At 36.6% G+C, this 27,659-nt stretch overlaps 1 protein-coding gene across 1 annotated transcript in view; it reads right to left on the bottom strand.

The window, feature by feature from the left end:
• The window catches only part of LOC107594963 (serine/threonine-protein kinase mTOR-like), a 139,001-nt gene that overhangs the window by 96,437 nt on the left and 14,905 nt on the right, over positions 1–27,659 (bottom strand). Inside the window, exons 14-25 of the mRNA XM_016285202.1 lie at positions 26,564–26,686; positions 26,011–26,094; positions 25,424–25,516; positions 23,385–23,519; positions 22,272–22,401; positions 14,273–14,523; positions 11,060–11,146; positions 10,199–10,366; positions 6,139–6,251; positions 3,919–4,081; positions 2,977–3,069; positions 1,752–1,898 (exon numbers count right to left, since the gene is read on the bottom strand). Of these exons, the coding sequence (XP_016140688.1) occupies positions 1,752–1,898; positions 2,977–3,069; positions 3,919–4,081; positions 6,139–6,251; positions 10,199–10,366; positions 11,060–11,146; positions 14,273–14,523; positions 22,272–22,401; positions 23,385–23,519; positions 25,424–25,516; positions 26,011–26,094; positions 26,564–26,686 (1,587 nt within the window). The remainder of the gene's footprint in view (positions 1–1,751; positions 1,899–2,976; positions 3,070–3,918; positions 4,082–6,138; positions 6,252–10,198; positions 10,367–11,059; positions 11,147–14,272; positions 14,524–22,271; positions 22,402–23,384; positions 23,520–25,423; positions 25,517–26,010; positions 26,095–26,563; positions 26,687–27,659) is intronic.

The following is a 27,659-nucleotide window of genomic DNA, read 5'->3' as shown; positions in this document are numbered from 1 at the left end:
TCTGAGACCAGCCACCCGGACAGCTGCTGCAACAATCGGTTTGCATAACCAAAGAATTTCTGCACAAACTGTCAGAAACCGTCTCAGGGAAGCTCATCTGCATGCTCGTCGTCCTCATCGGGGTCTCGACCTGACTGCAGTTTGTTGTCGTAACCGACTTGAGTGGGCAAATGCTCACATTCGATGGCGTCTGGCACTTTGGAGAGGTGTTCTCTTCACGGATGAATCCCGGTTTTCACTGTACAGGGCAGATGGCAGACAGTGTGTATGGCATCGTGTGGGTGAGTGGTTTGCTGATGTCAACATTGTGGATCAAGTGGCCCATGGTGGCGGTGGAGTTATGGTATGGGCAGGCGTATGTTGTGCTTTGTGATAAAACTGCACATTTTAGAATGGCCTTTTATTGTGGCCAGCCTAAGGCACAGGCTGCATGCATTTGAACAAATAAGTAACAAGTAAAGTAACAACAGTAATTATTCCTGTGATGGCAAAGCAATTTTCAGAAGCCATTACTCTTCAGTGTCACATGATCCTTCAGAAGTCATTCTAATATGCTGATTTAGTGGTCAAAAACCTTTATTGTTATCAGAGATGAAAACAGCTGTTATGCCTAATATTTTTGTGGAAACCATAATACATTATTATTATTATTATTTATTTAATTTATTGTTTCTTTTGGTCATTCTAATACATTGTTGCTGAAGAAAAACTATACATTTATTTAAAAAAATCGTACTAATTCCAAACTTTTGAACAGTAGTGTGTATCTCAATATTTCTGAATTTACACTTTTAACAGTTCATATTTTAACATTAACTTTACAGTATTTATAAAACATTTAACTGATTATATCTTTTACTAACTTATTATTAAAAAATATTACACACACACACATATATATATTTATATACTGTATATATATATATATATATATATATATATATATATATATATATATAATGAGATATAACTTTTCAGTTTCAGAATATTTTTATCATTTAATAAAATGTGTATATCAACAAAAATTGACATTCAGACAACTTTGTGTGTTTTATTTCAAAAAGGAAGACAAAAAAAACAAAACACTCTAGACTGTTTATTCCACTCATGGGTGAATGTTCAATATTTGGGCAATAGATAATTGGGGATGGTGAAGTAGATAGTGGAAAGACCTCTCAGGCAACACCTGGGAATCATTATGATGTCTTCACAAATCACAGAAAACAGACAATGCCTTCAGCAGTGTGCCCACAGGACACGTGAATATAATCTCTGTCTGAACAGGATGATCTAGTGTGGTGGTGAAGACAGATCTATGGCTCAAATCACACGAAACAGAAAAACAGGAGATCAAGGAATATTCTGGGCTCAACTTCATTGGGACTCCTGGTGTAAAGAGGTTTCTCACTTTTTACAAACTTTGGAGCAAGTCAAAACTATTTTTATGAACAGTGTGATACTACAGTGTGATACTTCAACATTTCAAGATGTGATAAATGAGCTCATTCAACCAATACACCACACACAATACCAATATTTAAAAAAGAAAAAAAAAGGATAAATATGTTGTGGACGGAGACACCCTAAACTGGACATTATATTCCGATTTCTAACTGTGAAGCTGACTTTATTGGGATCAGGATTGGGACATTCTTTTAATACCAAACTATTATTGGCACGTGCGTATGTTCACCACAAACCCTCCAATATGTGAATGTGAAGTTATGAAGGTTACACGTCATTCTACAAACCTTCTGAAGAGCGGTTGTGCTGACGTGCAGTTTCTTCATTGGTCCCGATTCGACCGGGCCGCTAACCAGAGTGTCACTTTGATTACCACGTAATTGTCTATGCTGAAATATCAGAGGGTCCTCTTCCTCTTCTGCCAAAGTATAGCCCTGAGAGAGAGACACACACAGGTTAGCACACACCAGAAAAAAAGGCTCCAAAATATGCCAACATTTTCCAGAGAGAGAGAATACATGAATAAGGCTTCAAACTCTTAAAATATGAAGTATTTTTTTATATATATATATAAACAAAAAGTCTTTACATGTCTTTTAGTGTAGACTACTAAAAGAGGGTTGCTAGTAAGATGACTGCAAATTTAGCCTGAATTAAGTAGACCAAATGTTAGTTTGTTGATAAACATGCTTCCAAATAAAATAAAAAAAATCTAAATTGGCAAGTTTTAAATAATTTTGGTAACAGGTTTAAAGGGTTGAACATGTTAAAAGGCATAAAATACAGTTTAACAGCGCTGCCCTGGGGTAAAGTAAAACATTATGGCCCGGTTTCACAGACAGGGCTTAGCTTAAGCCAGGACTAGGCCTTAGTTAAATTAAGATATTTAAGCAGCTTTTATAAAAATGCAATAGAAGAAAACATTACATGTGTGCATCTTGAGACAGAACAATGGAACTGACATTTTTTAAGATTTGTCAGAGCAAGATATTTTCAGTTGAGACAGCTCAAACATGCATTTTAATCTGGGACTATCCTTAAACCATGTCTGTGAAACCGGGGGTATATTCTGGTACTTAAATAAGTTAATAATTAACACAATAAATTGAACATACAAACAAACATTTTTGATACATGTATTTCTAAATAAAACTTTTCCTCTTGAAAGAGGGGCAAGAACCTTTTTTTACACCAGCATTATGTGCAGGTAATTTTATGTCAGTACGAAATGTTATGCATGTCAAAAACAAAGACAAGATTAGTTTTGGATGCCAAGAGGCCATGTGTTGAAACAGGAAGTCTGGGTTCACTAGCAAAGAATGAGTGGTGGTTCACACAGGGGGCCAAATGCAGGAAACAGAGGCAGGCTTCTCCACCAGAACACAAGAGGCGTTTGTTTCAGATTAACTCAAACAGGACTGAATTGTCATCAGCGACCTAGTCTATGTGGAAAAAATATGATTTTGCACAAAAAAATTATGCATGCAGGCATGGAGAGGGCGGGATGCTGACCTTGACGATTCGACAGATGAGAACATCGTAGCGCTGGTGATTGATGCGGTGCTTCAACATCACTTTGTTCACCATAGGGATAAAGATCTGGTACTGTGAAAGAGAAATAAGCAGACATATTATTTTACATATGAATACTAATTTTCACTACACAGACAAAATCTATTATGATATTAAACACACAACTTTATTAAAAAGTTAAATGTTAATATGACTATTAATGAATGAAAATAAAGCAATTACATCTAGCATTCAAGTACTGCTTCATGTGTTTTTTTTTTGTTTAGTTTTTTCTTTGGTAACAAAAGCAAAAAGAAAGTCAGATACAACATGTGTAGTGAATTAAGTCAGTACTAATATTGTAGACAAATTAGTATCAGGACTTCTTTTTATTTTAATATCAACTTGGTACAAGTACTTCTGACATTCGCTAGATGAGGAGCAAAGCAAGCTTACTGGAATGATTATTTTGATTCCATACGGTATAATAAAATGCTTTTGAGAGTTGGGAGTGAATGCGTGCACATGTGTGTACATGTGACTAAACCCCATCAACTAGTAAGTACACAAATAAAGTGTTGCTCCTCTAAACACAGGAAACTGATGATTGTGGCCTGCTGTGATCAAAGGAATCAGAACTTGTGTCTGGTGCTCATGATGGCCACATGTTGAGTGGTAATTCTAAGAGGGTTTTAGGAGGAACGGTAAAAGCAATGACCTCATCCTTCTCTCTGATTGGCATTACAGAGACACTAGGAAATCATTAGAGGTTACTTCAGAACATAAGTTTATGACATAAAATTTTGGGAAATTATGGCAAAAAATAGTTTAATAGTTTTTTTCAAATGATGAAAAAATAAATAAATTACAGATCACCCCCCACCCAAACAGCTAAACTATCCGATAGTACTGCATGATTTAAAATAGGCTTTGAGCTTGTACCTTTTTGCCAAGCTGAAAGACCAGTGAGGACAGTGTGTCCATGGATGTGTTCCGCAGCTCTGGAGTAACGTCGAGAGTTCGCACAATGGGGTGAATAATTCTTGAGGCATAATCCGTGAAGTCCAAAGACTCAGTCAGGCGATCTAAAGTCTCCAAGGCAACCCTAAACACCAAAATTAAAACAATTAAATGTGAATAAAAATGTATTGGCAACAGACTAATAGTATTGGCCAGTTCTTACAGAACTTAGAAAAAGTTATTTTAGAACTTTGAGTTAAATTTAATTGATAATGTAATATAATTAATTGGCTTTGGTATATTAATATATTTCAAAAATTAACTGTAATTTGATGTTTTAAAACGGAGTTTCCCTAGAAACACATCTGTGCAGTGGTACAGCCAGCAAACTACAAAATACAATCTTTCTCTTCAAAAGTCTTTAACTCAGCTCAACACTTTATCAGTAAAACAATAGGGATCAAACGCAGATTCTTGTCTGTTAAAAAGGTTTCGCTGAGTGTAATGACGGAGTAGCAGCTGGCCAAAGTCGCTGTGTTAATGTGATCCTGTCTTCATAGATTCTGGGGTTACCTGATTCACATCCGTCCTTACCACTACTGCGAAAACAATTTCACTACCTCCACTGACCTATGCTTACTTTTCAAGTCAACGAGAACTTAAAATTGAACCAATTTACTTTTATATATATTCCTGATTTCATTGTTTCTCAGTTGTTCATTCACATTATTCAAAAAACACAAACAGACAAACCTAAAAAAAACAAAACAAAACTAAATACAGTTTTAAAATTATATAATTATTTACTGAAGCAAAAAGCTGTCTAATACCAACTGGACCTTAGTGAAAACGTATTTGCCCCGTAGCTACCAATTCCCAAATCTATGAAACTGCATTCATAATGTGGTTCAGCTGGACTAGACTCCACCAAGCCTGATTATTGCCAGCCTTGTTCATTATCTCCAATTGGAAAAAACTCAGCACAGAGCAAACCTTCCGAGAAGTGGATGACCTTCCAAAATTCCTCCAAGAGCACAGCGACGACTCATCCAGGAAGTCACAAAAGACCCAAGGACAACATGGAAAGAACTGCATGCCTCTCTTGCATCAATAAAAGTCACTGTCCAAACACTGGCCAAAAATGGCATCCCTGAAAAAGTGGTGAGGCGAAAACCACTGCTAACCCAGAAGAACATTAAGGCTCATCTGAATTTTGCCAAAACATACCTTGATGACCTCAAACATTTTGAGAGAATGTTGCATGAGCTAATGAAGTGAAAGGGGAGCCCTTTGGAAAACAAGTCCTATTACATCTGGGCTAAACCAAACACCGAATTCCACAAAAAGAATATCATACCTGCGCTCAAGCATGGTGGTGGCAGTGTGCTGATGTGGGGATGCTTTGCTGGTTTAGGGCCTGGGTAATGTGCAATAATTGAGGGAAACATGATTTCTGCTCTCTATCAGAAAATCCTAAAAGAGAATGTAAAAGCAAAAAAGGCCTCTAACACTAGCTTGCTCTAATCTTTTTCTATTCTATCGGTTTTCTTTTTATTATATAATAATTTAAAAAAAACCTTGCTACGTGTACTGCATTAAGCTAACTGAGACTTGTTATAGCACTTGCATATCATTGCTCTTTTGTTGATTTTGATTGCTTCCATTGTCCTCATTTGGATAAAAGCATCTGCTAAATGACTAAATGTAAATGTTGTATTTCATTATTAAGATCTAAAGCTATTTAAAATGAAATATACACAAAAACAGAAGAAATTTCAGATAGGGTCAAATACATTTTCACAGCACTATAAATGTTTAGACTATTACAGAAAGCAGTTTCATTCAGGTGTGGCTCCATTCTGATAAGGAACAGCGATTTTTTTTTACTATCCAATCAATTCCTTAAGAAATAAAATAAAGCTCTTTCTGAATTAATACATTCCGTTTTACTTGCAAACATGTCATATTACAGCAATAAAATAGGTTGCGAGTGGTGATTCATGTTGACTTCAGGAAAAAGCTACTCTTTTATAAGAAGTATAGAGTATTAAAATAAAAACTGTCATCCACCTATCATGCAAGTATTTCAGCTATACACAGTTAATGTTTACGTTCACTACTTCACTGGTTTTAATAACACTTGTTTTAAAGGAAAAGTATTTCTTATGGAGCTTGATGAGAGCAGAAGATTTTCATACTGACTTGCGGGCTTGCAGGGGGACATCAGGGGCATCGAACAGTTTCACTACGGGTGGCAGCAGTAGGTGGAGGTAGTCATCCAGGTTAGCTCCAAACAGCTGGATGGCCATGAGCAGCTAGGAGACATAAGGAAGAAGTTTGCCTGAAAACTGTGAAACTGGTGCATCAAGAAAAACAGTGCATCTCTGCCAAAGCCTGTTAAATGAATCGGAGCTACAGCTTAGCACTTGGCACACAGTGACCCATATATATTATAGACAATTTATTAAAAACAAAAAAAAAGGTTATTGAAAAAATATCACATTTTCGAAGAGTCATGCACATACTGTAGCAATGAACACATTAATCATAAATGTGACCATGGACCACAAAACCAGTCATAAGGGTCAATTTTTCAAAATTGAGATTTATACATCATCTGAAAGCTGAATAAATAAGCTTTCCATTGATGTATGGTTTGTTAGGATCGCACAATATTATATTAATATTATAACTATTTGAAAATCGCCTTTAAAGCTTTTCAAAATGAAATCCTTAGCAATGCATATTACAAAAAAAAAAAAAGTTTGATATATTTATGGTAGGAAATTTACAAAATATCTTCATGGAACATGATCTTTACTTAATATCCTAATGATTTTTGGCATAAAAGAAAAATCGATAATTTTGACCCATACAATGTATTTTTGGCTATTGCTACAAATATATCCATGCTACTAAAGACTGGTTTTGTGCTCCAGGGTCACAAATAAATAAAAACACTCATCTTCTTTGCCTCTTTTTATTATTAAAATTAAACAAACATGAAGCTTAGATAAGTGTTTGTCTTATATTTCTTTGGCTATTATCCAACTTAGAAATGAGGAATACAACAAAAGCTAAAAGAAAAGCTTGACAGCATTAGAAACAAAAAAAATACAATAATAATTTAATAATAATAATAATTCAGTGAGTGAGGTTTAGTGGAGGGCCAGTCGCAGACATCACACAAGCAAGACATAACAAGCTTGGCTCATTTTCTCCTTTGCAGTAAATTTGTAAATTGACTGGAATGCTACAATGCAATAAATAGTCAGTTGTCAGTTTAACGCGTTAACTTAATTAATTAGTTATAAAAAAAAAAAAACATGATTAAAATATTTTAACACAGTTAACGCACTGGCCCCAGACCTGTACATCATCTTGCATTTCATACAGTTGACTGTTGACAAATACGATGCAGGGCCACAACTCCATAAATGCAGTTATGCCCTAAAATTCAAGACATTGGTGCAAAAAATGCATCTGTATGAGTTTCTGTCTCATATTTATATCATAAGATATCACACGAGCAGGGAGAGCAGTAGGCTATTACACGAGTGCTGATTTTATCCCGAATATCACGAGTTTTAATGTAAAGGAAGGTATTTTTGAAGACTGTGGGTAACAAAGCTGTTTTACCAACAAAGCTGTTAAAGCTGTTTTAGGGATGGAATACCCTGCCTTTAGAAATTAGAATGGCCCCTTCTCTGCCTGTCTTCAAGTCCCATCTGTTTTCTTTAGTGTATTGATTACTGTTATTCGGTAATTTTTTAATGGGTTGTTCATATTTTTTATTTGGCTTGCTTTCTGTGTATGTTTTTATAAATTTCTCTCCTGTAAAGCACTATGGTCAGCCTAGCTGCTGCTGTAAATATGCTATACAAATAAAATGAACTTGAACTTGAACTATGACTTCCATTGTATGAACAAACTATACTGAGATGTTTCTCAAATTATCTTCTTTTATGTTAGTTAGGCCGTTGTAGCCTAAATGTTTACGTGTAATAAATGTTTATGTTGAATCAAATAAAATATTTCTAAAGCTACAATTTGTAATGTCTACTTGGCCCGATGGGTTCCGAAATACTTTTGGGTTAATGTTTAATGAATAGCTTCGGGTTCGGGTCGGGCTCGGGTTTATAGCTAAACTAAAACTATATGCAGGCTATGCTGCTTTCATAGACGCACGCACACACATTATTGCACATGACAACACAGCACGGGTAACTTTTATTAGTAAAACAGCTTCGACAGGCTACTGACTCGCAACGTTATATTTCTCTGCAATGAGGGGGTAAAATCGCTGTTTTTGAAGGAACTAAGCCTCATTGCTTGTAGAGACACGCAGACGCAGGTTCACACACGCAACTTTCATCTCGCTTTCTCTCTCGTGCGTGCTAATTCAAATAATTGATATAATTAGCCTAATTAATTCAAATAAATGCAATCTTACATTAAATAAATTCATATGTAAGAATGAATGTATAAGTAAAAGATTTTGCCTTTCTATTACTAATAACAAAAAGAAAAACACTATATTATCTTTTATATTATTTTAGTTTTTGAATATTCACTAGTCTATGAATGCAAAAAAATTGCTTACTGACCATTGCATGCAATCGTGAAATACAGCATTTTTAATAATTGGCTATTCGTTGTGAAAAAAAAAAAAGATTTTGCGCCCGGGTCAGGTTTGGGCTCTAAATTTAACGTCAGGTCGGGTCGGGTCAGACGATCTCGGGTAAGGGCCGGGTTCGGGCTTCACTTTAAAGCCCGTGCAGACCTCTAGCTCTTCCAGACCTTGTATATATACTCACATAGGTTGTTTACATATAGCATCATAACTGTAATGTATTAATAATGATACTGAAAAAGTTATAAAAAAAATTACTGATAAAAGCCCGATTTGGACTTTCTGATTTCAGCTCCTCCATTGAATTTTATTTACAAATTTGTATTTACAAAAAATGAATTTAATTTACAAATTAATTCTTATTATTGTGTAAAATGTATTTAAAAATACTTATGTAAAATGTATTCTTATTATTCCAAGCATATTTTATAATATATAATCCTATTTTTTATTTGATTATTTAAATCTCCTGTTTAAAAATAGGAAAATAGACGCGCTACAGTTGTATATAATTACACGCGATATATATCCGTTTATAATACACATTTTAAAATTGTATTGCATACCTGCTGCTGCCATAATTAAGACCCATTTCGAATGTTTACAAGCTTTTCTTCTCTTTCTGCTGCCAGTCGCTGTGGTGGAGCAGTTATGAAATATTGTTATGTTAAATACTTTCCAGCATTTCAGAAATAAATATGTATGCAAATGACACCGAAGTACAACTTTACCTTACGGTGTTCGGGAGTCACTGAAATAGTTATAGGTATGGTAGGCGATTTCGGAAATGGTAATGCAAGATTTGCAATTGCGTTTGGATTATGTCACAATTTATGCATCCACATTTGGAAAACGCAACTGAAAATACAATTTGCAATTCCTTTTGAAAATTGCCCTAAATATTCTTCCATAATCAACAGCAAGCTAGCTTTGAAGGCATGATCCCACCCTCCCTGCAAAGCCATGCCTCTTCCAAAACACATGAACGTGCACAGGCAGACCAGAGGCTAACCAGCGACACGATGAGACACGCCGTTGTTGGAGGGCTGTCAGACTACCTCATGATTTTTACATTACACGGTCTGCAGCGAGTCTAATTTTTTAGCAATCCTAGTTAGAAGTGCTACTTTAACACTCATATCCGAGTGTGCGTATACCTTGATAGTGACGCTACGTCCAGGGCTGTTATCGTGCATGAAGACTCGCAGCATATGTGGGATGAGCTGTGGCAGATAGAGTTTGAATTCTCCGCCTAGAGCCACCACAATCTGCTCGATCAGCAAAATAATGGTGTTCTGCATGGGGTTATTTGGAGTCCAGTATTCCTGCAGAAGAGAAAACACAGTATATCGCACTGTTCCCAACATGACCAAGATGCAATCCAATTTTTTATACTGAAAAATGTTTTTTGTATTTTTTGTATTTTGTAGAAGCCATGCCTCTTCCAAAACACATGAACGTGCACAGGCAGACCAGAGGCTAACCAGCGACACGATGAGACACGCCGTTGTTGGAGGGCTGTCAGACTACCTCATGATTTTTACATTACACGGTCTGCAGCGAGTCTAATTTTTTAGCAATCCTAGTTAGAAGTGCTACTTTAACACTCATATCCGAGTGTGCGTATACCTTGATAGTGACGCTACGTCCAGGGCTGTTATCGTGCATGAAGACTCGCAGCATATGTGGGATGAGCTGTGGCAGATAGAGTTTGAATTCTCCGCCTAGAGCCACCACAATCTGCTCAATCAGCAAAATAATGGTGTTCTGCATGGGGTTATTTGGAGTCCAGTATTCCTGCAGAAGAGAAAACACAGTATATCGCACTGTTCCCAACATGACCAAGATGCAATCCAATTTTTTATACTGAAAAATGTTTTTTGTATTTTTTGTATTTTGTATTTTTTGTAGTTTTTTGTGAAAACACTCAAACTCTGTTATACATGCTTTCTTGCACAATTACTCATTGCAAACATCATGCACATTAAATAAAATAATACAAATTAAAATAAAGGAATTACCAAATAATAGTAACAAATAATTTAATAAATATTTTAGAGTTATGGATTCAATGTCAAGTTCAACGGTGGTGCTGAACAGCAGCGAAAAAAATCTTGAATTGGGAGTAGTGATGACGCAAGTGGAAATTAAGCACCTTCATAAAGCAGCCAGTACTCTCTACTGGTTGAGTACTAAGAGAGCCACAAAAGGACAAAGTGTTAAAGACACTAGGACCTGCCAGCAGTTTTATTTGGGCTTTGAGGTACCCATTTTAGGCTGCAGGGTGACAGCAGGGATTAAAACAAAAGAAACACGTCTTTGTCTAGTCCACTCAATGGGACTAACATCCCCTGACTTTAAGTGCAAAAAAAGAAAAGACAAAAACATTTTTAACAAGCCTTTTTAAGGGTATCAAGTGCACATTTTTGTCTTTGTGGCCTAATACTTTGTTTCAGATGAGAATCAGGAAGATGTGTGAATAAGTCTCACCCGGATCAGTGTGAAGATATCATCCATGTATGGCCGGATGTGGATCTTGACGAAGCACACAACCATGCCCATCTGCTGGAAAAGAAACTAAAGAAAAAAAGAGATGAAAAATAAGAGAAAGATGTATAGAAAAAGAGATGGCAGGAGAGGTACAACAACAAAAAAATCAGATGGCTGTACATGAAACTTGATTTGATGTAGGCTCAAGGTATAGAATTTAAATTGATTTTAATTTAAAATTCTTTAACTTTAGAAAATTCAAATTAAATCCAATGATCAAATAATAAATACAAATGTCAAAATTTTAGCAAAAGTTATTAATCAAATGTTAAATGAAATTTAATTTACTCATTTGAGAAATAGAATTAAATACAATGTTTGTGATATTTCATTTATCGATCCAGTGTTCAACTGATTAACTGTTCAAATCGCATTTGGTCTCGTACTGTACCGCGTACCTTGTCAGTGTCGTGCGCTTTGCTTGGCCATTTGTTGTGATAAACAGGAAAGTGTGTTCAGCTGAATTCAATTTGAGTTTTGTTAAATGAATAAAAAAGAAGCTTAGTTCGGGGAAGCAGTCGCGGCTGCGGTTGTGAGAAGCCCGAAGAGTGTAAAGACCATCGACTCTACCGTGCGACTCCACCGGGCAGGGACACCGGCAAAGGATAAGTATCGCTTTTTATTTCTCCTCTTTCCTATTACTTGTTTCACTTCGGTTTCAGTTTTTTTATAACATTTCTTTCTATGTGTAAGTAAGTTGTTGTTATTTTAGCATGTGTGTTTGGCTCAGTGTTTTTTTTTATGATTACTGATAAACTAATGTAGTTTGATTTGTATTAGTTATCTATTTTAGTTTTAGTTACAGTTGTAGTAATGTTGTCATTTTATTAGTTTTTTATTATGTCTATATAGATTTTTTTATTAAGTTTTAGTTTTATTTAATTTGTATATGTATATACACATATGTAGCTGTTTTTTGGTGTTTGGCTTAGAGTTATGTTAGAATCATTATTATACTCATACCTTTTGTTCTTTTAATATTTTGAATTGTTTTTAGCTCTATTTCTTGGTTTTCATTTAAATGTTTAGTTTTTAAATGTTGTTGTATGCATTTGTCATTTCTATTTAATTTCTTTTATTTTCTTAAATGTGTGTGTATGTATGCATGTATGTATGTATGTATGTATGTCTGTGTGTGTGTTTTTAGAGTTTTAGCTTTTAGTTTTAATTACTTTTTCTTATTTGTAAGTCGCTTTGGATAAAAGCGTCTGCTAAATGACTAAAAGTAAAAAGTAAAACAGATCACAAATCAATTGCTGAAACAGACAATGCAATTGTTGAATTAAATTCAAATGAGAGGTCCCGAGGCATCAATTAAATCGGTAGAATCTGTAAGGTGGGGGGCACAGGGACCACAGTGGCTGGAGCAGGGCCCCTCGGGGTGCCGACACCGAGCCAGTGCAATGGATTTTCAATGTTATTTATTTGTCCCAAGTTACGAAGACCATCAATATTCCTATGTAGACTACATATTTAATTAATCCTGAATGTTCTCTATAAAGCAGAATCTAGTTACATATTCCATTTAGACTACTTCACAGTTGCTTCCTTATATAGAGTCTGCTGGAGCTTGACACAAAGCTAATATGATGGTTTAATGAAATTTAAAGTTTGAGAAATTGTACCACACCAATTATTTACAAACCTTAGAACTTCACATAAAACTAACAGGCTTGTATGCTTTTGAGAAAGCTTGTGAACCCCAGCTCATAAGAGTCATTTGTGTGTAAACTGGACAATGCTGGTTGCACTTTATGTTTTTGATTATTTTTGATGACTGTGGTTGATTTGGGGGAATGTTAGAAGTGATAATGCACTAATTACAAGAAACAATACTAGCTGCACAAAGCATCATGGTATGTGGTTTAAAAACTTGACAGTAGATACTGACTTCTGAAGCAGCAAAGCAAGTGGGTAAACTATTGATCCTCAGAAGTTATATAGAACCAGCCCATGTTTGATCGTGTGATCTGTCTATTGAAATGTCAATTTCAGCATTTGATTTATCATTTGAGAACTGATTAACAGTTTAATTGACAGTTTTATACTGAATTGATAATGAAAATGAAATATCAAACTAATTTGATCGTAAAGCTTCACAAGGTAAACATTTGTAGTTGTTTTGACAAAGCCTTGTATAAAATTTTTAATAGTTTTAAGATTGAAAACAGAAGGTCAGAGAAAGACCAATAAAAATGCAACTATGTTGTAAGGCATTGCTAGTAGAATTTTGGTAGCTTGTTTTTGATCAAATTAACCAGGTTGCTGCTGTTTTAGCATTTACATAAACATGATGATAGTCATGTATGCTAAATATGATGACTGGTGTTTTTACTATGAGTTTCATTTTTTAAATATCCCAGCCATAAGTAAAAAACAACTTCAAGGTATAGCTTGAGATAGATATAGGAGCTATAGATAGATATAGGATGAGTTTTGGTCTAAATAAGAATAAGTTTAAATGGCAATCTTTGCCAAGTCATCAAAATATTTTAATTTGTTTTTGTTACGGGTTGTGCTTATCCAAATGAGGAAATGAAATTGCATTTAAGCATTTAATTTGAGAAGCTAGGAGTATTTCATTGATTATCTGATCATTTGAGCATTTGATTTGAATTTTGTTAGGACAAAACTTCCATATTGAAGTTCAGCTCAACTGATTTTAATTTAAACAGCTTTATAGCTCAAATAATACAAGTTTTAACAGAAGAATTAAATACTGTTATGAAATTATAATCTTCACATTTCTGCATATAAATCCTTCAAAACTAATTCACCTAAAAAAAATCACTTTCACTGTAATTGCCTTAAGTGTAACCTTATTTTTATTTATTTAATTAATTTTTTTAAAGGAGGGACAAGTCAAACAACGTTTTTTTATAATTTACATTATGCCAATAATTCTGTTGACCCAGCCTAACATCTAATAAACCTGAATACTTCTATGGAAACCTGGTCAAACATTACTGATTTATTCTCACTTAGACAATACACCTCATGAATGGAAAAAAACAGGTTAAGTGTTGCAATGTGTTGGCAAAGCATCAACAAGTATGTTTGTGCACTCTGGCTTTCATTTGATTTATGTTTTAACATTATATTTAAAATCATTTTTGAAGAAAGTACCACCTCATTTCTGTGATAGCAGCGTACCTCTCTGATGCTGGCATCACACACTCTGATGACGTTGAGAAAGGTGGGCATAACTTGAGGCAGGAACTGCACACATTTCAGTCCAAGCGATTTGAAAATAAAGGTGACGGCCTGCACCACCATGGTGTGATGATTGGACAGCGACGGGTCACGCAGGATGCGCATCAGCGTCACTATGGCAACTGCTGGGTAAAACTCGTCTAGTGGCAGGTTGCCCATGTTGACCAGCATCTCACTGGTACTGTAGTCAGCTGAAACGTCAAATGTGACAGAAGTCGTTATATTTCGCAGAAAGAATATTAAGCCTTTCATGTGGGTGGTCAGAGTTTGTTGTTTGCTTACCTTAAGTTTGAAATACAACCGTGAAATTAGTAAAGTAATACACTCATACAACCATACACAAAAAGGTACATTTCATATCTTTAAAGGTGAAGTATCATGAAAATCTGACTTATCCAGGTTTTAAGTGCTATAATTAGGTCCCCGGTGCATCTGCCAACCAAGGAAACATGAAAAAGATTAACCCAGTAACTTTGTTTTGGTAAGTCTTTTTCTGCAAGCGTTTGAAAAATTAGCGCGTCAGATTTCGCTCCCTTGGTGACGTGGCAAAGGGATCTCATTATAATATTACCGGCCTTTAAATCTGTAAATTTCCACCCACGGCGCCGTCATTTGATTTCGCAAGTAACAACAGCTCTAATGCCATGGCGAAAGTTTGAGCAAAACACACTAACTGTTCTGTCTTTCAGAAGCCCCTCTCGAGCACAGAACAGTGTTTAGAGTCCCAGCCTCAGAAGAAACAAGAGAGCAGTGGATTTATTGATTTATTTACTGTATATTGCTGCTGCCACACATATCTAAAATAAACATGCAATTTATTTCCCAGCGGTTTACCTTCACAGACATAACTGACTGGTTTTGTAACTCATGTGTGTTTTTAACGTAAACTTGTGTGAATGAGAACTTAGTTTAGTTTAGTCTTAGTTGGTTTTAACTGTGACAGCCGCTTTCTGTCCGTGTGCACTCAAAAAAACATATTTCAGAAGTTTAAGCTAATATGGTTTAAAACGCATGATTTCAGCGCGATAAACAAGAAAATCAGAACCAAAACAGATGTTTTTTTGCAGCTCTATTATGGAAAAGAGGGCGGGGAGCAGCAGCTCATTTGCATTTAAAGAGACAGGCTCGAAAAACAGCATGTTTCTGCTTCCACTCAAAATAGGCATTTTCAAAATGATATAATAAATTATCTTTGGGTTATTTTGTAGGGATGCACCGATACCATTTTTTTCACATCCGATTCGATACCAAAAATTCTGAGTACTGGCCGATACCGATCCAATACCAGCACTGTTTAAAAAAAAAAAATCAATGTAGAATTTCTATACCTCAGTGTGGTGACCTGATCATCACTGTTTTATGTGTTAAACACAATCTACTAAATACAGACAACTTAATTATAAAGAAAAATAACAAATGAAAAAAATATATAATCATAATCTATGACAAAAAATACTAGTATAGTACTATATACTAGGTTAGTGGATAATTCAGCAGCAAAAGTTATTCTAGAAAAATCATGAATGCACAATAATTTTATAAAATCTAAACATTTAGTGAAATAACATTATTTAGTGGGGAACAAATAAAAGTGAATAAGTGTAGGACTAAATCTGGTAAAATATTACATTGCTCTTTGTATTGTTGTAAAATACATTCATAAAAAACAAGTAAATATTTATATATAGATACAATAAAATTAAAAGACATTTCTTTTAAATGTATAGCACAGTAATGGAGGCAGCAACATATGATAGATAGGACAGAAAAAGAAAGGCTATTAATAATCTTTCATTGCGCAAAAGTATTATAATATGAAAGGCTCCAATACAGAGCGGCACAAAGCGTTTATGCGCATCCCGTGCACAGAATGATGCACTTGAAGCAACACGGAGTCACAGCACGCAGCGCTCCGGATAGAAAGCACAAAGAGAAGAGATATTGATGCGTAGTATATTATATCTGTGTGATAGTTTATTAAACCTTTTCTTTTAACAGATTTAAATTTCAGTCACTGTGCTCTTGGAGAGAGTTTCATTGTCTTGTGGGAAGTCGTGGCCTAATGGTTAGAGAGTCGGACTCGTAACCCAAAGGTTGTGGGTTCGAGTCTACCCCCAACTGCTCCCCGGGCGCCGCAGCAAAAAAATGGCTGATCACTGCTCTGGGTGTGTGTTCACGTTGTGTGCGTGCACTTTGGATGGGATAAATGCAGAGCACTAATTCAGAGTATGGGTCACCATACTTGGCCACATGTCACGTCACTTTTATTATTATCACTGTCGTAACCGAACACGTCACGCAGTTTGAATGCTGAATGGAGAATGACAGACAGCCACAGCAGAGAGAGGAGTTTACGTGAACTTAAATACGACTTAAATACTCATCTGTACCTCACATTAAACTATGGAACGGCTTCAGAATGATTGGAATATAGTGCACAAAAACTTTATGGTGCTTTATAATGTTTTTGTGCCTTTCGTGGGTATCGGATGCCAGTATCGGAGCCGATACCGAGTATCGGATCGGTGCATCCCTAGTAATTTTTGCTGAAACATCACAGACACATTCTGGGCACACAAGAGACTTATATTACATATTGTAAAAAGGGGCATATGTCTCCTTTAAAGGGATCCCTGGGTATTAAGACTTGTATGGCTTAATATAACGTAAATTATGTCTCTTCCTGAAATATGTAGTAGAAGACCCATTAAATATTTGTTATTTTAAAAATCACATCGTTTTATACATATTTTGGACTATGGGGGTGCCATTATTCTGATGAGCTACTGCCGCTACCTGTTGCTAATTTGACCACAACCCAACTCGGAATAGACAACTCGGAAAATAAAATACTGTTATGATGATCACAGCTACTATCAGGACTAAAGTGGAGTGAAAAAAGAAACGGGTCTTTAGGAAGTTTTATTCGTCCACAGGCATCTTCCCATTCTTTTCTCCTCTTCTTGTGAAGTCTTGCATTGCTTCTCTTGTTGCCCTTCGACTGAAAATTACAACCAAAAGTCACACAATGTGATATCGTATCAGTATTTTATTTTCTGAGTTGTGTATTCCGAGTTGTGTTGCAGTAAAAAGCCAAAGACTATAGAAATAAGTGCCAGTAGCTCACCGAGTGCAACTATTTGACGTCATCGACGCAGAATGTACTGTGCACATAAAATAATGGCGACCCCCATAGTCCAAAAACCATGTCGATTTTTTAAAATAACATACATCTTTCATGGGCTTTCTACTATATATTTAAATAAGAGGCATAATTTACGTTATATTAAGCTATACATGTCTTAATACCCGGGGATCCCTTTAAGGAACTAAAATGCACCCTTCAGAGGTAAATAAGGTACGAATGTGTATTTTTTGAAAGGGTACTGCCCCATGTTCCCAACTCCTTTTAAAAAGTAATGTAAGGAAGAAAAAACATGAAGATATCAGGAGTTAGTAAACTGCAGGATTTACTACAGTACACTATGTGACACAGGAGGCAGCGCAGCCTGCTACTGACCGCTTCCTACAGTCATAAAACTCTACCACACACACCTCAGTGAAAAACAACTATATCTGTGTGTGAGTGTGTGTATATATCTGAATGACGTAATGCAGTCATCTGTTTCCCATACACAGCAGGTCGTGCCCTAAAATATATGTGCCATTTGATGTGGGGTTAATAGGCAACCTGGAATTGTTTGCCTGCGCTTAAGGGTTTCAAGTCCTTTCATTTGGTTTACAGTGGCAGACAGCGGGGTGTCTATAGGGTTGGGTATCGTTTTTTTTTTTTTTTCGATACCGGTGCCAAATCGATACTTTTAAAACAGTTCCGGTGCCTTGATCGCTCGGGCATGGCACCGAAATGAGGCACCAAAATCTGCGTTCGGATTCGGTTCTAGTACATACCGGTTACATGGGTACCATATGGTACCGGGTTTCGGTACCCAACTCTAGGTGTCTAAGGACCTGTTTCCACCCGGTATTAATATAAATTGTCGGAGATCTGATCACAAGCAGTCAGCCAAGACACGTTGCTGTTTCTACCTGTTGTTAACATATTCTTATAGGGTTGGGTTTGTTTTTTTTTTTTTTTTCGATACCGGTGCCAAATCGATACTTTTAAAACGGTTCCGGTGCCTTGATCGCTCGGGCATGGCACTGAAATGAGGCACCAAAATCTGCGTTCGGATTCGGTTCTAGTACATACCGGTTACATGGGTACCATATGGTACCGGGTTTCGGTACCCAACTCTAGGTGTCTAAGGACCTGTTTCCACCCGGTATTAATATAAATTGTCGGAGATCTGATCACAAGCAGTCAGCCAAGACACGTTGCTGTTTCTACCTGTTGTTAACATACTCCTGTGACCACTCACTCATTCGTTTTAGAGAGCGTGCATGAAAGACGGAAATGAATGCAACAGACAGACTCTTTAAAAAAAGAACTATTTAAAATACACCGTGCATTAAAAACGAGACGCAGAGTGCTGAACTCCCATCAAGCCAGTTGCAAAGAAAACAGTCTGCACACTTATTAGGACCATTATGGTAATATAAAGTGCATAAAGACGGCCAGAACCATATGCTTTTCATGATGTTTTGTTAGCTTCAAATATGCATTCTTCCCCCAATCTGGGCAGAATATTATACCAAAAAAATATTCTGACAGTCTTTCCTGTACTAGTCAGTCAAGTCAGTACATGAAAAGACTGTGATAGACTAAATTAAAAAGAAATGGTAACATTTCCAAGATGATTTGCAGTAATCTACCTGCAAAGCTAACTGTGTGCAAATGTACCTTGAACAAAAGCTGTTTTAAGGCAGAAGGTGGTCATTAGGGCTGAGTATCAAGTTCGATACTTTTTAGGCACCGACCGAATTGCCTCGATACCATCGAGTATCGAAAAACGTCTTGTCGTTCGGTACCAAATTTCGATACCTAAGGGGTTAATCTCATCAGTGAGCCAATAAGCCTGCAGCACAAGCCGGTGTTTTCGACTAGAAGAGGTGCGACACAGATCGATCAGTGTTTGACATCCACGAGAGCAATTCGAAAGCAGTCTGCTCTCTTTAGCTCTCGTGGTACTGTAATACACCGATCGGTTTGCACTGCACAGTCGGTCCAGGTCAAGTCGAACACACTTACTAGTTTACACCGGTTACACTCAGAGATGTGGCGCACATGTGAGGCTGTAGTGTGAATGCGTCCCAGCCCCCTTAGATTTAAGGCTACATTTACACTGGTGCGTTTATGTTTTAAAATGAAAATGATCCTCGTCATTACTGGCGTTTCCACTGCATTTCAAGCCGGCTTTCCACAATCTACGACAAACGACAGACCGGTCATTCAGTCATTTATTTCCAATGGAGAGTAGCGCGGGAGCTGCGTGGAGTTCCGATCATATGCAGATGTCCGTTCATACTAACGTTACACGACCGAAAGCGCGTGTTATGTGACCATTCATGCAAACTGTAGCATCATGCTACATAAGACAATAAATTAGATTTATATTCCGCTTTTACTCAAAACTCACTTTAAACCACCACTGAGTGTTTGTAATAACTTCTGTGTGTTTTGGCCATGTAATGTTGCTGAAATTAAATATGTTATTATGTTATTATATGATATATAGTCAGAGCAGCAATCATGGAAGAGAGAACACAGACAGACTGCGCTGGAAGCTGCTAATGCTCATCAGTAAATCAGTGGAAAATTAATAGAAATGATGAGTCTGTCTAAGCTATGCATTTTAAAACACGCACTAGTGTAAATGTAGCCTAAATAGTCTTCAGTGTAAACTGAAGACTATTTGAGCTTTATTAAAACCATTTGCACTGATTTGTTGTGTTGGTTACATTTTGTTCCTTTGTGCAATGGCTCAGGAGATGAGTCTTTGAGTTTGTATAAACATCAACAAGCTGAAAAATAAAACCAAAGTTTTGAAAAAATTTGATTTCATAAAATTGGTATTGAAAAAAGTATCATTCAGGAACCGATATCGAAGTCAAGGTATCGGTATCGAAAATTTTTGAATGATACCTAGCCCTAGTGGTCATACCAAATATTGAAGTGATTTAGTAAATAGAAGTTAACTGAAGTAACAACATTATTTTTGAAAACATCTTCACATAATTTTTACACAAGCGCCTAAATGTTTCACAGTACTGTAGCTTCGCAAATAGATTCCTCCAATCATTTTAGAAAGGCTGCCAAAGTTCTTATGGATTCAGTCTTTCTCAGTTTTCTTCCATCCTCACATGAGTCTCATATTATGCATTTGTATTAAAGAAATAAAATACCAGTAATAAAAGTCTTCTAAGAAAGCTACTGACCAAAATGATTCAATATCCTGACAGCTACGTACACACTTTTTTTCTGTGCACCATTAACATCATCACTCTCAGAGCTCACCTTCATCTCATAAAACTTCCCATTGCTCTATTATTGCAATAAGAGGGCCAGCAGGCAGTTCTCTGCCTGTAAGGAGAGTTTTCTCGAAGTGGGACTAGAGAAAAAGTGCAGACCCAGACAGAGTTGCCCCAGAAGGTAACCTGTACTTTATCCCTAATGCATCATTCGGGAGATATCCACACTTCCTGCAGCACGCTTCTTTATGAAGCCCTGCTGTTAAAACTATTAATTCTCTCTGCTGCGTAACAGTAGATGAAGGTCTGAGCTGGTGGACTCTGATACTCTGAGACCAGAGGCAAAGACATAAGAAGCTTTAATGACCTACCCAATGACCTACCCAATCTTCTATCTTTGCTCATGAAACTACAGAATATTTTTAAGGCAGTCAAAAGTAAATAGGTGTGTTCGACTGCGATGCATCTGATTTGAAGCAGTGCATGCTGTTAAATATCAATGTTATATTGTCATGCTTTTCAAAATAAAACTTACAAATATAGACCCCACTTTGTTATTTAAATAGTACTGATTTATTTTGAACGTTATTAGTGTATGTACAGGCGCTGCATTAAGCAATACAAAAAGCATTGAATGAAAAGTATTTCTGTTTCACCTCAATACCTTGCACAGTCCCAAACCCTTCACTAGCAGCATTTTGTTAACTCAATTAACTTGAACCCTCGGTTTTCCTACAAGTTCATCCATCTACAGTAGTATGACCCCAATAATGATGATTTAGACTAATTTAACACGTTTGTACAGAAAAATATTACAAACACGCTTTAATGAAAATATGGGCTTCATATTTCTGCTTTACCTATTTTTGCTTTTTATACTCCAGAATGCAGAATGTCCCACAAACTTCTATAATAATAACAATAATATAATATTACAAGATAATTTCCTGTGGTAACTAATGATATGCCACGATGCTGTTAACTGGTATTAAAAAAAAAAAAAAAACACAATTTTTTGACTCTGGACTGAGGAATAGTGGACACATTGTACTTGGACACTGTGTTCACAACAGTGGGAAAGGAAACGTCTTTATTTGATAATTGAGAACTGTTTGTTCTGACTTTTGCGCGCATGCAAATTAAATGAGAAAAAAGATGGTGTGGGTGGGAAATGAGTGGGACTGTAATGAAAACGGCACTGTAATCTGATCTATTTTAATCCTACTTTTAAAAGACATTGTGTACACAGGCAGTGTATGGACTAGCAAAAACATTTCCGATGAGAAAGTCACAAAGAAAAGGATGAAATGTGTACAAAGCTTTGTGAAAGGCCAAACAATCTGAGCCAACGTGAGAGCACGCTACCCAGGAGTTCTGGCTCTGTCTTTGGAAAGGGAAATTTGTGTATGAAGATGTGCTCTGTTTGCTCTGGAGAATGCCTGTGTTAGATGGGCAAAATCTTCTGTGCATCTGTAATTAATTGCGTTGATGTGAACACACATTAGCGTGATTAGAGCCCACTGTGTCTAGGCATGCATGCTCAAACAAGTATACAGGTGCGTCTGATTACCTGAATCCTGGCTGGACTTGGACTCTGAGAGGCTGACGGCTGAAGCATCACGAGACTGGTCAATCATACCGATGTTCACCTTGTGTTTGTAGGGATCCAGAGCTCCAAGTAGACCTAACACACGTATGGCCTAACCAAGGGAACAGAACCACAAAGCCTGTTAAAAATGCAAAAGGTTTCATATTCAAGAGCAGTGGTTCCCAACTAATAAGCTGATGAGTTGAATTACTGTAGGTGTGTTTGATTAAGTAGACAGTGTTGGGATACTCCTGGAACATGGTTGGGAATCACTGTTCTAGGGTATAAATTGCAGGCAGCATATGGAGTTAGGAAGGCAACATGAGCAGGATGTGACATGGGCATTAGATTCAGACATTTCACATCCTAAGCATGTTGCCTTCCTACCTTTGTATGCTGCCTACAGAGGTGTTCCACAAAATGTTTGAAGCAAATCCCATGTTCCATTGATCCAATGTTCTATCTAACATAGATAACAAGTAGTTAGATAACATATAGTTTTAAGCTAAACAAATGCATGTACACTCTTGTATAAGCACTAAAAATTATCACACAACAGTGTCATCTTTTGGAAAGAACTGACTGTTGTTTTACAAAAAAAATGTAAAGATTACCTATAATTACCAAAAACTTAATTTTTAGCTCTCATTTTGCATACACCCATGTTACTGCTTAGTTTCCCCCATTAAAAAAGTATACAAAAATACAAATAAATAAGTATATATTTTTTTACATTTTTGTAAAAATTGTGCTGACTGCATTCACCTAGCTCAATAAATAAAACAAAAAAATATCTGTAAATTAGGGAAAAGCATCAGTTTAACAACTACAAAACAACATTTGGTCCCAAACTAGCAAGTCCCCACTGAATGAGCTTAATTTAAGCTTCATATGTAAATAAACCGTTATCCATATCCATTTGCTTTATTTTATTGCACACATTTTCTTCCTTTTTTAAGGTCATTTAATAATCATTGCTAGAAAATAACTAAACCTGGACGTGAGGTGGAACTGTCTGAAGCACTTCCTTTCAAACAACTGTTGCACCCACATTCGTGGAAACTGGCGTTCAATGACAGGAGCAGAAATCAGTACCTCTCTCCTAATCCCCTGGTTCTGTTCTGTCTTCAGGAAGTTGAGTAGCACCTCCAGTAGAGACGGATACTTCCTGTATGGCTCCACCACATACCCAGTACTGGCTACTTGTTGACCCAGAGTCCAAAGTGCCACCTAGTGGGAGAGAAGATGATCAGTGTGTTATTGTGTACATTAACATTTGTTCATTTAGCAGGTGCTTTTATACAAAGTGACTTATAAATGAGGAATACAACAAGCAATTATAAAAAAAGGATTCAATAATAAAGTGCTAGCAATAAAAGTTGAAATCATAGTCCAGAATAATAGAAAACAGAGAAAAGAGGGAAATGAGAATAGTTTCGTTTTTTAAAAAACATATATTTATTTTCTGTAGGATCATTTTCTAAGTGCTCACAGAAGAGGAATTTTTAAATTGAATAATGTCAGGGAATCGGCCATCTGGATAGGTGTTCTTGTGCATTTTGTCTATTTTATTTATTGTAATGTGATTTGTATTTGCTCTTTAACACTCCTAAATGCTGCATCATTAAATTAGCTTCACTATCCATTTATTAGTTTTATTAGATTGTTTTTAATGAGGAAAAATTACTGGGTGCACCAGTGCACTGTACATTTAAGCTGTTTTATTGAGAAAACGACTTTTAAGATTGATCCAGAAAGTCAAATAAAGCCCCAGACACAGTTCAGAGCAGGTAAAGTATTTAGTTACATGAGCTTCTGTGAACCTCGGGTAACCTAAAACTAACCTAAATCATCCAAACTCTATAACACCCCTGATTGCTAAAGCAGAACCTGACAACGTCATACCAAGAAAGAAAGCCTTGTGTAAAGTTGTGTAAACGTTAAGGACATTTGACTGCACCTCATAACAGTACTGTAAAACCTTTCAGAATAAAAGCATGCACTCTAGAGTGCCTCCAAATATTACTGAAATACACAAGTACGTCAGAATGTTTCCACTGTCATTACGGAGGAAAGTGGAAAGGAGAGTGCTTTTCATTACCCATATATTGCTTTGCAAAAGACAAAAAAATGAATTGCTTCACACAAGGAGGAAAATAGATGTGCGTAAAAATACAAATCTGTCAAAATGTAAAAAGTCAAAATGTACACAAAAAACATACTATCTCAATTTGCTGAAACAGGATTGAAAGACTTTGGTTTAACTTGACTAAGGTTAAAGGGGTCATATGATGTGATTTCATTTTTTCCTTTCTCTTTGGAGTGTTACAAGGTCTTGGTGCATAAAGAAGATCTGTAAATTTGCAAAGACTAAAGTCTCAAATCCAAAGAGATATTCTTTATAGAAGTTAAGATTCAGCCACGCCTACCTAAAACGTCTCGTTCTAACACGCCCCCACATATCTACCTCATTATGTGGGAAGATTTGCATAATGCCACCCAAATGTTCACGCAAAGAAAGAAGGCGTAACTTTTATTCTCGCTGTAGTATTGTTGCCGCTGCCACCATGTCCTGAAGACGCTGTGTGCTTCGTTGTGAAAGCGAAACTTGGTCTTCCAAAGGAGGACGATATCCGCTTCGTCATGCCTGGAGCTGATCCGTGCTGGTCGCTGAGGAAATACATCAACTTAGTGCTGTGGATCGCCGGATCGGCTTTCACCGTTTTCACTGCTCCTTCGCTGGGACCGCCGTTCACGACCCCGCCGCCTCAGCTCACTCTTGCCCCATTTCCGTCTCACGCTTGAGGTATTCGGCCAATCACAACGCACTGGATAGCTGGCCAATCACAGCACACCTCGCTTTTTCAGACCGATGAGTTTTGTAAAAATCGACGCGTTTCAGAAAGGCGGGGCATAGAGGAGAAACAATAATGTACAGTATGTGGAAAATAATGTGTTTTTTTAACTTTAAACCGCATAAACACATTTCATTACACCAAATACACAAAATAATGTTCTTTTTAGCAGCATCATATGACCCCTTTAATAATATTGCTAAATCTCAGATCACATTACCAAAGTAAATCAATTTAAAATAACGATGGACCAAAAGTTTAACATGGGAATGAGCAAACCTGTCTCTTAGCTAATGAAGACGAGTCCTGCAGCATGTCCATAATAATAGGGAATAGCTCATCCATCCATTTCCTCATCTCCAGTCCACTCACCTGGTACAAATTAAAGAAACAGACACACATAACAGCATAGCAACTGATCAAATTAAATGACCTTTCAGGGTTGACTTGATTTTGAGTGTAATGTAATTTTAAATGCAAATAAAATAAAACTCCAGTATCTGGAAAAAACTGCTGGTAAAAAAAAGCAACAGCGCTTGTCCTTAAGACTGCTCTATTCTTATTAGCGCTCATTCAGTTGGCTCTAATTCATTCTTTAATACCGAACATTGTAGTCACATATAACTATATATTTTGTTTCTGAAAAAAATCAGTTCCTCTCTTCCAATCTTCGCTACACCTTCTTCAACCAGTTGTCCACAAATATTTTATCTCTATGCTTGCATTCCCAACTCTCTCCTGCACAGAGCTACTCTGATGCTTCTCCTGAAGGTTTCCTAAATAGTGTGCAGTAGGAAGGAAGATCTGGTCATCTGAAAGGTCCTGCAGATGACTTCAAAAGATCAGGCTAGGAAATGATCCATTACCTGAGCAAGTTCTCCAATAGTAGCTAAAACACAGATAACGACTCCAGGGTTTGGATCGGGATCTTTCAGCTTCAAGATGAGGGCCTGTGTGAAGAACAGAATTGGAAAAATACATCATGAAAAGGGTTTATCTTTAACAACACATTATTATGTGAATGAGTCAGTAATTGATCTTTTGCTAAGCCCTGCTTTACAAAACATTACTGACCAATCCTACATAATATATATACAATGCATCATATTACCGGGCATATTTTTCTCTTTTCTAATGATAGCCTGTGTGTTTAGTTTGTTTTACAGAAACTATCTAAAAATATGTGAAAATAATGTTTACAGGGCACTTCAAGATCCAAGTTCATGCTGTGGATTAAACCACGAAAGATTAAACCTTCATTCTGAAATGAACATGTATAACATCAGCCGGAACACTTTTGGAATCTCACCTATGGCTATTATCCAAGTACAAACAAATAAACTTCCTGTTACTGAAGGTTACAACACATTTGACAACAACCCCCAAAACACGTGAAGAGAACAGAGAAAGTGAGGGTACCTTGAGAATGGGCTCCATGTATGGGCGGATGAGTCGGGGGGCATTAGACACCAGGTGACCCAGCATGCGGGCGCTCTGTTCTTTGTTTCGGCCCACGCCACTATGTTCCAACTCAGTAAGGATCTGGAAGGGGTTTTATTGTATTGGACAGTGAGAGGGCAGTAGCACAATGTAAAGGTTTCCATACAATATGCATAAGTTGCTAGTCAACAGAAAAAAAGTGAATTTGTTGATGGGCCAGGCTGACTAGAGCTGCAGTGAAACAAAAGAGCAGACATTTCAGCAGAAAAATATTTACTGACTGCCACCTGTTGGTGGTTGAGAAAAACGGCTACAGCTTCTCTTAACAATTTTGCAGTGTACAGCTTATGTACACTGTGCACAGTATGAAGTCTATATATACATAAAAAGAACAATGTGTGAAATGCTGTAGCCCACAATGCATTACCTGACCTTTTTCAATACCTATTTTAACTCCCTAAGCCATCTACTACTTCTGTGTGGATTCAATAAGTATCTTACTATGGTCATATTCTGTCTAAAGAAACAAGATGTGTTTAAAAATGCTGCAATAGCTTTCTCTCCAACTTAAATACTGATGTAATGTGCCCTGCTATCTATATCTATCTATCTATCTATCTATCTGTTTAACACTATGGGATTGGGGGATGGGGGTACTTCAGGAAGGTTCTTGTAACTGTGTGCCCTTTTTCATTTAGTAATATTTATGTGGTTGGTTTGGGGTTGATAAAGTACAACCTTTAAAACGTACTTATATTTTCCTATGTAACGATGAAGTGTGCACTGCAGTATTCAGAAAGTGCTCAGCACTAAGTTTGCTCCACTGTATACTTTGTCAAATGTAGTAGGTCATCTGGGTATTTCATGCGTACAGATATGTACTCAGGACTCCAGAGTTTCACCAAATAATGGCATTTTGCGATTATTTCTCCTGTCAGTGAGACTACTTTGTTTGAGGTCATACTGGTACCACAAAGTTGGCCAACTCTCTTTGATTTTAGTTGATATATGAGAAATATTAAACCATAAACACTCCACAAGCAAACAGCAAAAATGCAACAGCCCTATCTGTTTG

Source organism: Sinocyclocheilus grahami, unplaced genomic scaffold (genome assembly GCF_001515645.1).
Source record: "Sinocyclocheilus grahami isolate Dianchi unplaced genomic scaffold, SAMN03320097.WGS_v1.1 scaffold194.1, whole genome shotgun sequence".
Classification (NCBI taxonomy): Eukaryota; Metazoa; Chordata; class Actinopteri; order Cypriniformes; family Cyprinidae; genus Sinocyclocheilus; species Sinocyclocheilus grahami.
This window is presented reverse-complemented; position numbering and strand designations above follow the sequence as displayed.